Source organism: Phyllobates terribilis, unplaced genomic scaffold, assembly GCF_046119375.1.
Source record: "Phyllobates terribilis strain yellow unplaced genomic scaffold, ASM4611937v1 Scaffold_6632__1_contigs__length_43129, whole genome shotgun sequence".
NCBI classification, from domain to species: domain Eukaryota; kingdom Metazoa; phylum Chordata; class Amphibia; order Anura; family Dendrobatidae; genus Phyllobates; species Phyllobates terribilis.
This window is the reverse complement of record NW_027369374.1, coordinates 1-17226: the sequence shown is the minus strand read 5'-3', so window position 1 is coordinate 17226 and position 17226 is coordinate 1. Positions and strand designations below refer to the sequence as shown.

General features: G+C 40.4%; 1 protein-coding gene and 1 pseudogene across 1 annotated transcript; both read left to right on the top strand.

Moving 5' to 3' along the window:
* Positions 1-760: 760 nt before the first annotated feature.
* LOC141251103 (uncharacterized) lies at positions 761-1942 on the top strand. Its single transcript, XM_073670225.1, has one exon. The coding sequence runs from the start codon at positions 761-763 to the stop codon at positions 1940-1942; it is 1182 nt and encodes a 393-aa protein (XP_073526326.1).
* A 7308-nt stretch (positions 1943-9250) lies between these two features.
* Positions 9251-16893, top strand: LOC141251101 (uncharacterized; annotated as a pseudogene).
* Positions 16894-17226: the final 333 nt, after the last annotated feature.

Here is a 17226-nt window from a genome sequence, read left to right as displayed (position 1 = left end):
GTGTTGCTGACAATAAATTGTGTTGATGACAATAAAAATTGGAATATTAAGTGTTGCTGACAATAAATTTAAGTGTTGATGACAATAAATTGTGTTGGTGATAATAAAATTTGGAAAATTATGTGTTGTTGACAATAAATTTGAGTGTCGATGACAATAAATTGTGTTGGTGACAATAAAATTTGGAAAATTATGCGTTGCTGACAATAAATTTAAATGTTGATGACAACAAATTGTGTTGGTGACAATAAAATTTGGAATATTATGTGTTGCTGACAATAATTTTAAATGTTGATGACAATAAATTGTGTTGATGACAATAAAATTTGGAAAATTATGTGTTGCTGACAATAAATTTAAATGTTGATGACAATAAATTGTGTTGATGACAATAAATTTTGGAAAATTATGTGTTGCTGACAATAAATTTAAGTGTTGATGACAATAAATTATGTTGATGATAATAAAATTTGGAAAACTATTTATTAATGATAATAAGTTTAAGTGTTGCTTACAATAAAATTTGAAAAATCATTTGTTGATGACAATAAATTGTGGTAGATAGGTGATAATTTTAGGGTTTTGATAGAAAGGGGGTCAAATAATTAGTTTCTGAAATTAGGGAGGTAATTGGTTGTTGGAAGTGTAGAAAATGGGGTAGTTAAAAAAAGATAGGGTTACTCAATTCTAAATAGGCGCCGCGCAGGGAGGCCAAGATAGGGTCGCTGCTCATTGGACTTGAATCACGAATTTGAAGTCGATGAAATCCGAGCGGTTAGCATGCAGAAGAGCAGTTCTTTATGTTCATCCGATCAAAAGTAAGAAAAGAAGAGTGGTGGTTCGGTGGGCGTGTCTTCCGTCGGAGCTTCTCCCAATAATCTCCGGCTGCCTCCAAGACGCCGCAGATATCATCCGTTTCCGCTCAGTCTGCCGATCATGGCGATTATCGACCCCTCTGCTGCACAAAATTTCCCCCTTTTTTCCAGTCGTATTCTCGATCCCAGCGGACTTTCCAGTACCAGACTACGATAGTCAAACTGAGATCGTCGCCTCCGCCGTATATCTTCTCCGGCCCCGACGCGACCCTTCGAATGCTTGGATAGTGTACGCACAAGAATCTGCCCCCGGGAAGCTTATCTTCCGCAACCCGATGACCCTCAGTAAGCTCCCCAACGAAAAGTGGCCGAATTTGTCGTCGGATGAGTGGAGCAGCGTTACTCGAATCGCGAGATCTTGCAACCAGTTTTCAACCTGTTCCTCTTGGGAAGGACAACAATGGGGGACTAAATTTGCTCTAGTCACCCCGAAATTCTCCAATCCTAGATCCGGATCTGACCAACTGATTAGGTTAGGCATATGGAGCCTAACACATAGGCGCTTGTTTGTTTATAGTAGGGGCGGCGGTGGCCACCCAACAACCGGAAAATCGTTCCAAGGCCGAGTCATTGACTTCACTGTGCTCAATGGACAGATTTATGCTGCCGAATATTATGGCGTTTTGTATGTGGTCGATCCCACGAAACTGGAGTTGATTCCATTGATTCGCGACTGTAACATAAATCGTCCTCGCTTGGGTGTTTTTACACGTTTGGTTGGATGGGATGGAGGTTTGTATATTGTTTATTATTACCCAAGTTTGAGTTGGTGTGATTGCTTCAGACTAGTAGAAGATGAGGGGGATTGCAGGTGGGAAAAGGTTGAGGATTTGGGTGATGGAGTCCTGTTCCTCAGTAGGGATTCCGCTTATTCAGTGTCGGCTAGGGATCTTCCTCCTCCATGGAGGGGAAACTCCATCGTTGTATACGCTGATACTTGGTCGTCTTACATCTGGTCTTGCACCTGGACCATTGAGGTGTATGAGCTTGGAGTTAAGGGTGCGCTCATTTCGTCCTTCCCAGGCTATTCTGAACTGTTTGATCCACCGCTCTCCCGGAGTTCCTAGTTTTAACTTTTAAGTTAAGTTGCTGGTCGTTTGGTTTTGATTTATCAAGTTCACTAAGTTAATTCCTGGTCGTTTTGTTTGGTTGGTCACAACTTATTTAAAGTTAAAGTTTAAGTATGTTGAATTGTGCTTCTGGCAAACATTTCTAGTGCTCAAGTTTATCCTTGTCTGAATGTGCTGGTAAGACCCGCCCGAATTCGAATCTGTCAAAAACTAAAAAAATCTAATTTTGAAAGCTAATTCTTTCCGAATAAGACGCGACTGAAACCAATTAATTTCGAATCCAAAATAGCCTCAAAAATCAACCAGAAAATCCGATATAACCCGGTCCGATGTAACCCGAAAAACCTTAATAACCCGACCTGAAATAACCTGAATTGTCCATAATTAAACCCGATAGTGTACCAAGTTAAAAAACAGAACTACACCCGAATTAAACCACCCCGAAGTGACCTGACTCGAAATTGACCCGATACAAAACTAATCCAAATTGTCTGAGTACATCATTTAATTTGTCCAAACACCGAATTATTCCGATAAAAAATTATCCATAAATTCGTTCTTGTCCGAAATCTTATACCCGACCCAACTTGTTTCGATACGGTATATGCCGATTTAAAGTATTATAATATCTTGACCCGAACCCGAATTGATCCAATTCTAATTTGTCTGACCCGTGCGATTGGCACGAGTAACATGAAATGATTACTATCGGAGCATTATCTTCATGTCTTTGTTTGAACAGTGGGGCGAATTTATCACTTTTGTTTATGTGAAATTGTAACCATCTATTTTTTGTGTTTTGTCGCACTAATTCATTCACCACCACCGCTCTATTTTTTTGGGTTGAAAGAGAGACGACACTCTTGTTAGTATATTAGAATAAAAAGTGTGGGCTACAACAACGTAAAACGGTGTGTAGCATGTTCCCTTAAGTCCAAATCCAACATACAAGCGACCCAACAGATGGCGAATCCAGATAAGTGACATCTCCATGAAAGACGACGTCAACGGATTTGGCAAATCTAGTCCCTACCAATTAAGTCTTGTGTCTGGCTTGAAAGGGGATGACATCGATTCACAGGTTTACTCAAAAATATATTGACCGCAGTCGAATCTGTTTCCAAACAAACCCTTTTGAACCCCAAAGACCATGCTAACCTAATACCAGACACGGCACCCCAAGGTTCGGCTATCATGACTGAACATATACCTATTTGTGGACGAATCCTCCAAGCTACATGCCACGGTCATCTGTGAGCACACCACCTTTTGTTGCACATCCGCTCCTAACGGATCCATCAATGTTAATCTTGATCCAATCATGCTCCGGTCTTGACCAAAACTCCATGATTTTCCCATGCGCATCGGTCTCTCGCTCCTCATCACTAGTCTTAGCCTTCATGTAATCCTCCATAGTTCTCCGAATGAATCCCAACTTTCTTCCGTTGAAAGCCTCACCCCGAGAGGCTCTCTCATTCCTCCACTTCCAAATGTGTCAAATGTTCGTAGCAAAGGTCCTGGCCCATCGCCAAGCCAACTCACTACCCTGCATAAGATTCAACCGAAATCAAATAGGGAAATTGGAGTTGAAGAAAGTGTACCTATCTATTGGTAGTCCGAGCTCATCCCAAAAATTGATGCTAGAACGGCAGTCACCTAGAATGTGAAGAAGAGTTTCCGCCTCACCTTGACAAAGCGAACAATCACTAGAGCTTGCCACGTGACTCCGGGCTCTCTCCGTGTTCGTATGTATGACACCATTAAACGCAAATGCCTAGCTCTATGTTGGTAATTCAACCACCAAATAAGCTTGTAGAATTCTTGTCCAGGTCGAATTCATGTGCTTCATGAATAAGTGATGCATAAGTTGAATTGACTTAGTAACACCTATAAGATGTCCCAAACCAAGAGATACAGTCTCAATTGTGGGCTCCTTAACGACAGTTAAAATGGTCGTCCTGCCGCTGTCAAAGTAATATACTATCTATCTGACTACTCCAACTAGTAGAGTGGTAAGATATGGTCGATCCCACAGAGAATTGGGGAGATCTGTTCTTGTGATATTATATTTAGAGGTTTTTGCACGGAATCACCCGTTATATGATCGAATTTGCATGAAACCACCCCTTATATCGATAATTGTTCTGAACCATCAAAATTTCATCATTTTTATTAATAGGAGCCACCCTTGTACGAATTTCGTCAAAAATTCTGTTAAAATCCATGAAATAACCCAAATACCCTCATCTTATTTTAAAAATTACACTAAAAGCCATTTCCCTTCAATAGTTGACTTCACCCCTTCACTAGTTGACTTCACCCCCTCTAGTTGCTGATTTTCACTGTTATGCCACGGGAGAGAAATTTCCACTATGCAGTGAGAGAGAATATATTTTACTATATTAGTACTAATTTAGGAGGCATTAATATCCATTGTTCTCTTCTGAATAATGAATTATGTATAAGAGACTTCAAACTAAACAATTCATTTATGATTTGTGGTACAAGTGTTGGCTTTTCTCTAAAAAGAATAATAAATTATGTATTGATTTGTGGTGAGTTTTATTTCTTTTCATTCTGTAACTACAAATGAATAAAAAATAATTGAAAGAATCAAATTACATCAAATTTGAGATTCAGCTAATCTAAAAATCAGTGGAAGAGTGCGCGCAGGGCTTGAAGAACTAGAAGACGTCCAATGTTCTGCTTCTTTGTCTGCACTTACAGGAGGAGGAGGAAGATGGTTTCTTCCACTGCTCTTCTTCCCAAATTCGCAGCCTTCTCAGGCTTAATTTGGTGAGAAATTGGAGTTGCCAGATTAGGGTTTTGGCTTTCATCATCTTGCTGTGGTGGTGCTACGCGCCTCTTCAGATTCATTTCCCTACCCTAAACGAACAATCAGAAAAAGGAAAATTAAGATGGTGAAATATGTTAGGGGTAAATTTGGTTATTTTAGAAATCTGTTAGGGTAAATTGGTCATTTCCACATTTTAGATGGAAAAACTAACGGATTATAGGGAGGGGTGACTCCTGGTAAGAAAATGTTGAAATCTGAATGGTTCGAAATAATTAGCTATATAAAAGGTGGTTCCTTGCAAATTCGGTCATATAAGGGGTGGTTCCGTGAAAAAAACTCATATATTTAATCAACTCAAAAGGTAACCAAAGGGGAAATTGATAGAAACTAAACTAACAAATGATTGATTTATAACAATTATGCGAAAACACCTTACCCAACTAGTACCAACCTAACAGATTAATTAATTGATCATTGACTTCTTTTATTCGGATTCTATCATAATGTTCATATCTTCTAGTTTTTCAATTCCTTGTTCTTAATTAGTTAATAGTCCAACTAGTCATATTAACCCATACCTAAATACAACCCTGAAAACTATCAGGATTTAATGGCTAGGCAGCAATGCATTCAAGAATAAAAAGGAACATGCAATACCATTGGTTCAAGGCCGATATTTAACACATACTTATCTCTCCATACAACTACAATTCCAACTAGGCATGTGTTGATTTGCTATCCTATTATAAGACTCTCCAAATCGGACAAGTCAAACTTGGCAGTATGAATTTGACTTAATCCAGCTAGTTGATTAGGCCAGACAGGTAAATCAATTCAATCAACAATATGCACAAGAAGGATAAAAACAACTAAGATATATATGTTCTAGACTTCCTATTTACTAATTCGGTTCGTTTCATTAATTAATATATTATGATTGTCCTAATCCATGTTCTAGACTTGTTAATTAAGTCAACTAGCCTTAACAACGCCTTACCTACCAATCTAGCCCTGAAACTATCAAGACTATCTCCTAGGCAGCATTAAGTACATGAATAGATAGGAAAGTGTATTGCCCTTGACGCCTACACCACATTAATATCCACATCCCTACAAGTCCAACTAGTCCAAGTATTGATTTGTGCCACTAGGTAGGCAAGGTTCTCCAACTAGGATAAACCAGGCTCTAGCTATATGAAGTAGATCTATAAACCTAGGTAGCTAGTCTAGATAAACAAATCACAATCAATTGATAAAAATGAGCAAGATATTAAAACAACTCAAGAAATATATTTTTAATAGAACCAAGGGAGAAAGTCTACAAACCAGCCCATACGTAGGCTTCACCCTGAAGAACAACGTAAATCTCTCTAAAACAATCTAATTGAACCTAGAGCTAATCATGACAAGGAGGGAAGCTCTCCTCCCTTATTTATAGAATAAATCGACTCTAGAAATAAACCCTAATAGGCCCAAGCCTGAAACTCATGTGAAAGTAGGTAAAAAGCCCAAAGAGAGCCCGCAGAAGAGAATCATTCGACGGAAGAAATCCTATGGCGGCACGGGCGCGCCTATGTGGACGCGATCGCGCCCTTCTCCAGTATGCTCGGCACGGTCGTGTCGATGTGGGCACGGTCGCGCCCTGGCCCATGTGCTCCAGCGTGGCTGCGTCTTCTTCCGTGCGCAAACTTGCTTCATCCTTTGGCCATTTCCTCTTCGGTTTTCACCTGAACGTCTTTATTCCTCGTGTTTAACACCTTTTCCTTGCGAGGTCCGAAACACACTACTACGTTCCAAATCATGGACAACTCGTCTATAAACGGTGCTAACGACCACTATTTACGTCGTACTAAACGTCGCTCATCATACCCCCACACTTAAACCTTGCTCGTCCTCGAGTAAGCTGCACCTCACCTTGGCGATCTCAGCAAGTATGGAAGATGACAAAGGCTAAAGTCGCCTTGCCTCGTCAAAGTATAAAAACCAAACTCCCACTAGAGTATAGTGGTAGTAAGGGTCGTACCCAAGGGAGCAAGATTTTTGGTTAAAGTTTTTTATATGATTAAGAAGTAACAGGGGGGGGGGGGGGATGGTTTTGTGACGAAAACAACTAAACACACAAATGTGAAGGAAGTATAAAGATTAAAGCGGTTCACTTATCCATTCTAGCAACTTGACTAGGTCGGTGGATCATAGAATCTTAACACCCAATGTTCAAATCAAATCAAAGCGAAATGTCCTACTCTTTGTTCATAATTAGCAACTAGTCCAAATAGTCCTAGAGGCCCTAATCATGCTACAACCACGGAAATACCTAGATTTAATAGCATAATTGCATAAAGCTCAAAGATAAGTAGGTTCATGCAATACCATTGATAAATAGTCGGTACTTGACATGAATCTAAGATCTCTACCCTAGAATCAATCACAAATAGTTCATGAGAAAAGGGTTTGCTACAAAAGGTTTAGATTCTTCAAATAGAATTATCTAAACCTAGCAAATTGGAGAATATCAATTAACCTAGTTCATGACTCTAGAAAAATCAAAATAAAATAATCATGAGTTTAAACGCAAGAGATCTAAGAACAAATCCTAAGATAGATAAGAACAAAGGGAAAAGAAACTTAGCACAATAACCCAAGTCAAGCGCTTAGAATTTCAAAGTGAACTCAAGAGGGCTTAGTTCTCCATTACTTCTTAGAAAAACAAAGTACAAAATTTAGAGAGTTTTCTTGGATTACAACTTGAGAAAAATTAGATAATAGATCACAAACCTAAGAACCCCTTAAAAAACTTCTCCCTAAAGTGGAGGTTTCAAAACTCCCAATTTGACTAACTTAATAGCAAGGAGTTACAAAAGATGGTCAAAATGCTCAAAACTCTAAATTTGACTAACTTAAGAGCAAGGAGTTACAAAAGATGGTCAAAATGCTCATTCACTCCGGGAGGGCCGCGGGCGCGGATCGGTCTCTGTTGTTCTCTGGCGACAACTCAGTGAAATGGTCATAACGTTTGACTCACAACTCCAATTGCGCTCAAATTTGGAGGGTACGTAGTAGACTTCAAGATATAACTCCTCGAATTGGAATCACCTCAATCGGATATAGGATTAGGGAGAAAGATACATTTGAACCTAGATTAAATCCTCAGCACTTCATTCTTAAGCGTATTTGTCTTCACTTCGTCGCCTTTTGTCCCGATGCCTCATATGCTTAATTCAACGAATAAGTGCTTCCAGAATGTCTCTAAAGTCACCTAAAAACCAATCTTTGCGCCATCGGGATTGCGCCTATCAAAAGACATGAAATGTAGTGGTTGTTGATTAACACTTAAGCTCCTATGTACCTACAATAAAAAAAGCAACGAGCGTAGACTCTGACTCTACTAAAAATAATGCAAGACTCGAAATAACTCAAAACAACCAAACAATGGCATCAATCATTCCCCCTCTTTAAGCTATGTCTATCCTACGCAAGTGCATGAAATGGGTCTCTAAACTATACAAAAGATGTTTTTATCTTAATAATGTAAGAAGGATGATAACGCAAGATCAACTAAACAACTCATTCTTGTCCTAACATGCTTCATACCTATGAAAATAATGCACAATTTCCAACACCACTGAAAGAATATTTAACAAACCAAAAATCAACCCAAGCAATACCACATGCAACTTTCTAATGCTTCTTTTCATCCTATTCTTGTACCTCTTATTCCCAAAAGTATTTAATTAAGCACCGGGTTTGTCCGTTTTACGGTCCAAACCAATTTATATTTAGGCGTTTGACCCGTCCGTCTTACGGTCTGGGTCTTTATTCAAGACCATTTAAATAACAGGCCATTCCGTTTTATGGTCCAAACCGTCTTCTTTTTCCGCATAATGTACTAAAAAAGGACGGAAGCAAAATAATAATGACAAAATGGCAAAGCAAGAGAAGAGATGGTAAACTTGCAATCTTAGTATTGGTCCTAATGCATCCTAATCATAATCCGCATGCTCAAGTCAAAGTTCCCAATTTGATCAATCATATCATCATCATACAAAATTGTAATATCAACAATCAAAAGCATAATAAAAAGATCTAAACTCAACGCACCATTATAGAAGTTCACAAAGCATCAAATAGGGGAAAAACTATGATAGCCGACTCAAAAATTCAAAATGAAATTCAAAAATACTGAAAAATTCAAAAACAAGGATAGGTAAGATATAATTCTCCTCCCCCGCACTTAAAGTACACAATGTCCCTATTGGCCAAATAAAGAACAAAGGTAAAAGAGGGATAGAAGTGGAAAATTACTTCTTATACGGGGTGCCTCCCGGAAGCGCCTTTTCTTAAAGCCGTAGGCCCAACTTCACCCATATCCCCTGCAATTTCAGCAGGTAAACAATTAACAACACGGGTGTTGACCACAAAATGGTCAACAACCAAAGTCAACCAAATTAAAAACACAAGAAAAGAAATTTAGACTCCCCGGCAACGACGCCAAATTTGACGAGGCCAAAATGATCGTTATGCTTGTGAAAATAATATTTATAATACCTCATGATGCAGGAGAATCCCTATCAACAACTCCTCAAAGGGCAATCACAAGAGCCATGGCTAAGAGGATCAAAGATCAAGTTATGCATGCCACTTTAGCTCTCAATATGGACCAGGAAATGAAGCCCATTGCCTCTACTCTTTTGATATGTCAAAGAGGTATCTCTTCTCCACAAATTCCATGAAGAACACTTGGTCATTTCCGGACCAAGTCAAGCTACAAAGAGCTCACTTTAGGACATACCCGGATAGACCCTCTAGCCGGCTATGTCACTTTCAAGTGCATTTTGCACAGGTTTCCTTATGTTTGTTATGAAACATTTCTTAGGGTATTTTGGTCTTAAGTAAGTGAACTTTATGAGGTTCAAAGGGCCGGCTCTCACTTGGTATAAAAGCCAAGAGATAGCTCATTTTTGGGGGCCTTTGAATTGATTAAACACACAAGTTGTAAGTTGAGCATAGACTCCTTTCTATCATTTGAAGGCCACCTTGGTTTGTTGGTTGAGCAACTAAAAACAACCAGTATCTCTTGCCCAATTATATCTTGTTTGTGTGATTGTTATTGTATGAACTTGATTAGGGAAACTCATGGTGCTCTAGGTGGTATATCCCCTAGTTGTGTTGTGTTATAGCTTGTTTGTTTCTTGTTGGCTTGCATTGTGTTGAGGTTAAGTCCAAGGTGCTTGCAAGAGTGAATAAGAATCACTCAAGAACTTATCCCATTTGCTTTCATTTCACTTCTACCTCTATTTTGCATCCAAGCTTGTTTCCAAGCTAGGATAACATCTAGGACACTTGTTCTTGATGTTTGAAAGGTTTGAACTCTAGATCCGAGCCTTGTAGGGATTTCCCTACATCAAGTGGTATCAGAGCTCAGTGAGTTCATCCTTTGTTCACCTTAGAAAAATCAAAACCAAGTGCCTTGCAAAGTTCTAGCAAGAACACTTGACAAAAACATTGTTGAAAACCCACAAAAAGCTAGCCTTTTCTTTGCCTTGTTTCTTTGGTCTGACTAATATGATTGCTTGAAGTTTTTGCAGGACTAAAACCAAGGTTGAAGGTGTGGAAGTTGCCTAAGGAAATCCCTAAGTTAAGCTTCGGAAGTTCCAAGGAAAACCAACCATTCACCCGGACCCGGTGCCTTGTTCCGGGAACCAGCGCCGAGCAAGACACCAAAAGTCAAGCCTTTTTATCCCTACCAAACACAACCATCTTCAAGAACAATATGAACAAAGTGTAAAGTACAGGTCTTGATCTTTCTACAGCAACAAAAATCATCCAAATCCACCGAGTAGATCGTTCTGACCAAGGCAAAGAAAATCCTTCCAGAAGTAGTAAAACGTCAACATCACTTTCGCAAAAGTCTTCACCAAGCAAGTTTGCCAAGAGTTGCAGCCTCATTTCACCGTGCGAATTGGAAAGTGACTTGTGCAAAGTAAAGAGGGCCTCCCCCACTACAGGACACAACAAAGATCTGACCAAGTCAGGGGACTAAACTCAGTCAACCAAGCGAGCCAAGTTAGTTGTCACCATCATCTACACGGCACCATTTGCCCGGATAGTGACACATTGGTAACCTTACTTGTCACAACTTTAAAGTTCAACTTTTTGCAACAATTGGAACGTGACCAAATGGTCACAATACTAAGTGAAGACGGTGAGAAGGGATTGCCAAGTGCCCTTCACAACCTAAGCCATACCCCACCTTTTTAGCCTTAAGAGAAGTAGTACACCTAAGGTGGTTCACTTAACTTCTCTTCCTAAACACAATCCTCAGCCTTTTCCAAGGAACTTTTGAAGGCAACTACAAAGGGACTCCAAGGGCTTCTTGTTCACCTCAAACTAAGGTAATAGTCCTTTGCTCCTCTTGAGCTAAACACACTTAAACATTCTGTTTTTGCCTAAGTACCTAAACTGCATGCTATAACTATTGTTTCTTTGGCATCCTTAAGTGTACTTAATCTAGCTTCACTCAAATCATTTCACACTTATAAGGTACTGTATTGAGCAGAGATTGTGAGATTATCTTTGAGTGTGAGGGAAGACACAAATCAAACACAAGTTATTACTCTAACTTAACATCTTTGCTTGTTGTTTGTGTGACAATGTCTAGCTCACCCCATCATTCTCAACAAGAGGAGGTGAACCCTTTGATCAACTCAGAACAAAGTATCACCAACCCTCAACCAGACCTAGCCTCACTCATAAGGACCCTTAATGAAACCATAGCTAGAAATCACCAAGAGCTTTCTAGTAGAATGGCAACATTGGAGTCAAAACAGAAATCACCAAGGAGTTCCCCTAGGATCTTAAGGAACCAGTATGAACCTGGGGAACCCTCTCATGCACACTCCCATGCTCCTATTCCTAGACAAGATGTGAGGATAGGCTCCATCTCACCCATAAACAGACCTGAGCCTATTAGGATACCAACTAGAGAACATGTCTCACCCTTGGCAAGACCATCACCTATGCAATACTCAAGGGAGTTTCCTAACTTTGATTCTCCCAATGTGAATAGATATAGTGATGATTTTGTTGATGAGTTTCAGGGTGATAGGAACATGAGATTTGGAGGAAGAGGAAACAGAGGAAGGAGGTTAAGGTTCCAAAGGAATGAGCACCCTTATGGGTATGTTCCTAGGGAACTTAGACATGAGCAACCCTTTGAGCAAGCCCTTAGACATGCCCCAGTACACCATCTAGAACCAGCTCCAAGGCAACCAAGACATGATCAAGGGTTTGAACAAGTGCCTAGGCCAAGAGAAGAGGATGGCATTGGCAAGATAAAGGTGAAGATTCCACCATTTGAGGGCAAGTGTGATCCGGACACCTACATGGCATGGGAAAGAAAGATGGACCAAATCTGGTCATGCCACAACTTCAATGAAGAAAAGAAGGTACAACTTGCTATCCTTGAATTCCAAGATTATGCTATGTTGTGGTGGGACAACTTGGTCCAGGGGAGAAGAGAAAGACAAGAGCCTCCCATCCAGAATTGGGATGAAATGAAGAGGGTCATGAGAGGAAGATTTGTACCTGAGCACCATGCAAGGGAGCTAAGGCACAAGTTAGAGACCTTGAGGCAAGGAAATCAGAGTGTGGAGGAGGTGTATAATGCAATGCATATGGCCATGATCAAGGCCAACATCAGAGAAGACCCAATTGCCACCAATGCAAGGTTTCTAAGGGTGGTGAACCCTTCCATCTCCAATGAGGTAGACATGTATCCTTATGAAACTAGTGAACAATTATTTCATAATGCTATCAAGGTTGAAAGGAAGATGAAGGCTAGGATGGTGCAAACAACAAGGCCAACTTCTAGGCCAATGGGATCAAGCACCCCATGGGCTAACAAGCCAAGCACCACCCCTACTCAAGCACCCAAGGGAACCTATCCACAAAGGGATCCAGCTAAGCCCCAAGGCCAAGCCATGGGCAATTCAGGGAGTACTTCTAAACCCCCTAATGTGTCTAATACTCCTTACCCTAGATCTAGTAGTTTAGAGTGCTTTAAATGCAAGGGTAAAGGCCATTTCATGAGAGATTGTCCTAACAAGAGAGTTATGTTTATTAATGCTATGGGACAATATGAATCAGAAAGTGAGCATGAAGATAATGAACCTAGTAATGACCTAGATGTGGACTTAGGGGAAGAATCAGAGGAGATAGGTTATGAACATGGAGAAGTGCTAGTTTGTAGAAGAGTTCTAAGTGTCCAAACTGAATTGGTTGAAGATAACCAAAGGGAGAACATTTTCCATAGTAGATGCATGATAAAAGACAAGGTTTGTGATGTGATTATTGATGGAGGTAGTTGTTGGCAATATAGCTAGTAGTGAATTGATAGAAAAGTTAGACTTGCCATCCATATTACATCCTAGACCTTACAAACTACATTGGACGAATGATTGTGGAGAACTCATGGTTCACAAGCAATGTAATGTGACCTTTAAGCTAGGCTCATATGTGGACACTATTCTTTGTGATGTATTACCCATGCAGGCTTGTCATTTACTCTTAGGAAGGCCATGGCAATATGACAATAGAGTTACACATGATGGCTTTTCTAACAAGTACTCCTTCATGGTTAATGGCAAGTTGATTACCTTGAAACCTATGACGCCACTTCAGATTGTGGACGCAGCTGAGGCTAAGAGAGCCAAGGACAAGGGCAAGATGGTAGCACAAGAGAGGCTTAAGACCAAGGACAAGCCCCTGGTTTTGCACATCTCCAAGTTCCAAGGACAATACTCTATGCTAGTGTTCAAGGAAGTTCCAAGGGATGAATTTCTGCCCAAGGATGCTATGCTAATGAGCTTGGTCAAGCCTCACACCTTAACATCAGAAGCACCCAGCCACACCTTGCCCAAGGCCATCCAAGAAGTGCTAGATGAGTTCCATGAGGTGTTTCCACAAGAGCTACCCAATGGACTTCCACCACTAAGAGGTATTGAACATCAAATTGATTTCATTCCAGGGCAGGTACTTCCTAATAGGCCAGCCTACAAAATGAATCCTATGGAAAGTAAAGAGGTGGAAACTCAAGTCCAAGAGTTGTTAGAGAAAGGGTACATAAGGGAAAGCATGTCCCCTTGTGCTGTGCCAGTTTTGTTGGTGCCTAAGAAGGAAGGTACACTAAGGATGTGTGTGGATTGTAGAGCCATCAACAACATCACCATCAAGTATAGGCATCCAATTCCAAGGTTAGATGACATGTTAGATGAGCTCCATGGAGCATCTTGCTTCTCAAAAATTGATCTCAAGAGTGGTTACCATCAAATCAGAATGAGGGAAGGTGATGAATGGAAAACTGCCTTCAAAACTAAGTTTGGGTTGTATGAGTGGCTTGTCATGCCATTTGGTCTTACCAATGCTCCTTCAACCTTCATGAGGTTGATGAATCATGTCCTAAGAAGCTTCATTGGGCAGTTTGTGGTGGTTTACTTTGATGACATTCTTATCTACTCAAAGTCACTCCATGAGCATGCCAATCATTTAAGGGAAGTACTATCCAAACTCAAGCAAGTTTCTTTGTATGCTAACCTTAAGAAATGTGATTTCTACTCAGATTCTGTTTCATTCTTAGGTTTTGTAGTGAGTTCCAAGGGTTTGGAGGTTGACAAAGAGAAGATTAAGGCAATACAAGAATGGCCAACTCCAACTAGTGCAACAAAAGTGAGAAGTTTCCAAGGGCTTGCTAGCTTCTATAGAAGATTTGTCAAGGACTTTAGCACCATTTCTTCACCCCTTACTGAGCTCACAAAGAAGAACATTGTTTTCCAATGGGGAACCAGCCAAGAAGAGGCATTCCAGGAGCTTAAGGCAAGGCTAACCGAGGCACCCCTACTAGTGCTTCCAGATTTCACAAGGCCTTTTGAAGTGGAATGTGATGCTTCTGGAGTGGGCATTGGAGGTGTGCTAATGCAAGGAGGTAAACCTATTGCCTTCTTTAGTGAAAAACTCAAAGGTGCAACTCTAAATTACTCTACTTATGATAAAGAGTTGTATACTTTGTTTAGGGTGTTGAAAACTTGGCAACACTACTTGTGGCCTAATGAGTTTGTCTTGCATACTGACCATGAGTCACTAAAGCATTTTAGAAGCCAAGACAAGCTTGATACGAGACATGGTAGGTGGATGGAGTTCATTGAGACTTTCCCTTATATTATCAAGTATAAGAAAGGGAAAGACAATGTAGTGGCAGATGCACTCTCTAGGAGGCATACCTTGCTAACCACCCTTGATTCAAAGGTGTTAGGATTCACCTACATCAAAGAGCTTTATAGTAATGATTCTGATTTTTGTGATATATATGTTCATTGCCTTGAAAAGGGACCCTTGGGCAAGTTTTACTTGTTTGAAGGATTTCTATTCAAGGTTGATAGGGTGTGCATACCTAAGTGTTCTCTTAGACTTCTTCTTGTGGAGGAATCTCACAAAGGAGGTTTAATGGGACATTTTGGTAGGGACAAGACCCATGCTATACTGAGTTCCCATTTCTTTTGGCCTCACATGCTTAAAGACATAGAACATATGCTTAAAAGATGCATTGAGTGCCTTAAGGCCAAATCCAAAGTGAAACCTCAAGGTTTGTATTCACCACTACCTATCCCTAGTGCCCCATGGTTAGATATTAGTATGGACTTCATTGTAGGGTTACCTAGGACTAGGAAGGGCAGAGATTCTATTTTTGTGGTGGTGGATAGGTTTAGTAAGATGGCTCACTTTATACCTTGTCATAAAACTGAAGATGCAACTAGTGTAGCCAACTTATTCTTTAGTGAGGTTGTTAGACTACATGGCCTACCTAGGACCATAGTTAGTGATAGGGATCCTAAGTTCCTTAGTCATTTTTGTAGAACATTATGGGGAAAGATAGGAACCAAGCTCTTATTTTCTACATCTAGTCACCCCCAAACTGATGGACAAACTGAAGTGACTAATAGGACTTTAGGGACCATGCTTAGAGCCTTGATTAAGACTAACCTTAAAGCATGGGAAGACATTCTGCCACATGTTGAGTTTGCCTACAATAGGGCCACACACTCAAGCACCAAGGTAAGTCCTTTTATGTGTGTGTATGGTACTAACCCTCTAACCCCCTTTGATCTTATTCCTTTGCCTAGCAAAGAGAAGTGTGATTACAGTGCATGGAACCAGGTTAAACTCATCAAGGAGCTACATGAAAGGACCAGATAGAGGTTAGAGATCTTAGCCACAAGTGTAGCCGAGGTAAAGAACAAGCATAGGAGGAAGGTCATACTCAAAGAAGGAGATCTAGTGTGGGTGCACCTAAGGAAGGACAGATTTCCCAACTTAAGGACTTCCAAGCTCTCACCCAGAGGGGATGGACCATTCCAAGTGCTAAGAGTGGTTGGTGACAATGCTTATGTCATTGACCTCCCAGAAGAGTATGGAGTCAATCCCACTTTCAACATTGGAGACCTTACTCTTTTCAAGAATGTTGATGAAGAAGCTAGTGAAGGGGAAGAACAAGAAGAGGCTCCAATCATCAATACTGAAGATGGCCTGAGGTCAGGCCCTTCAAAAGAAGGAGGGAATGATGCAGGAGCATCCCTATCAACAACTCCTCAAAGGGCAATCACAAGAGCCATGGCTAAGAGGATCAAAGATCAAGTTATGCATGCCACTTTAGCTCTCAATATGGACCAGGAAATGAAGCCCATTGCCTCTACTCTTTTGATATGTCAAAGAGGTATCTCTTCTCCACAAATTCCATGAAGAACACTTGGTCATTTCCGGACCAAGTCAAGCTACAAAGAGCTCACTTTAGAGCATACCCGGATAGACCCTCTAGCCGGCTATGTCACTTTCAAGTGCATTTTGCACAAGTTTCCTTATGTTTGTTATGAAACATTTCTTAGGGTATTTTGGTCTTAAGTAAGTGAACTTTATGAGGTTCAAAGGGCCGGCTCTCACTTGGTATAAAAGCCAAGAGATAGCTCATTTTTGGGGGCCTTTGAATTGATTAAACACACAAGTTGTAAGTTGAGCATAGACTCCTTTCTATCATTTGAAGGCCACCTTGGTTTGTTGGTTGAGCAACTAAAAACAACCAGTATCTCTTGCCCAATTATATCTTGTTTGTGTGATTGTTATTGTATGAACTTGATTAGGGAAACTCATGGTGCTCTAGGTGGTATATCCCCTAGTTGTGTTGTGTTATAGCTTGTTTGTTTCTTGTTGGCTTGCATTGTGTTGAGGTTAAGTCCAAGGTGTTTGCAAGAGTGAATAAGAATCACTCAAGAACTTATCCCATTTGCTTTCATTTCACTTCTACCTCTATTTTGCATCCAAGCTTGTTTCCAAGCTAGGATAACATCTAGGACACTTGTTCTTGATGTTTGAAAGGTTTGAACTCTAGATCCGAGCCTTGTAGTCATTTCCCTACATCACCTCACTAACTTCTCTACAA

Coding starts and splice junctions, on each gene's coding strand:
- LOC141251103 (XM_073670225.1), top strand. CDS start 761: ATGAAATCCGAGCGGTTAGCATGCAGAAGAGCAGTTCTTTATGTTCAT.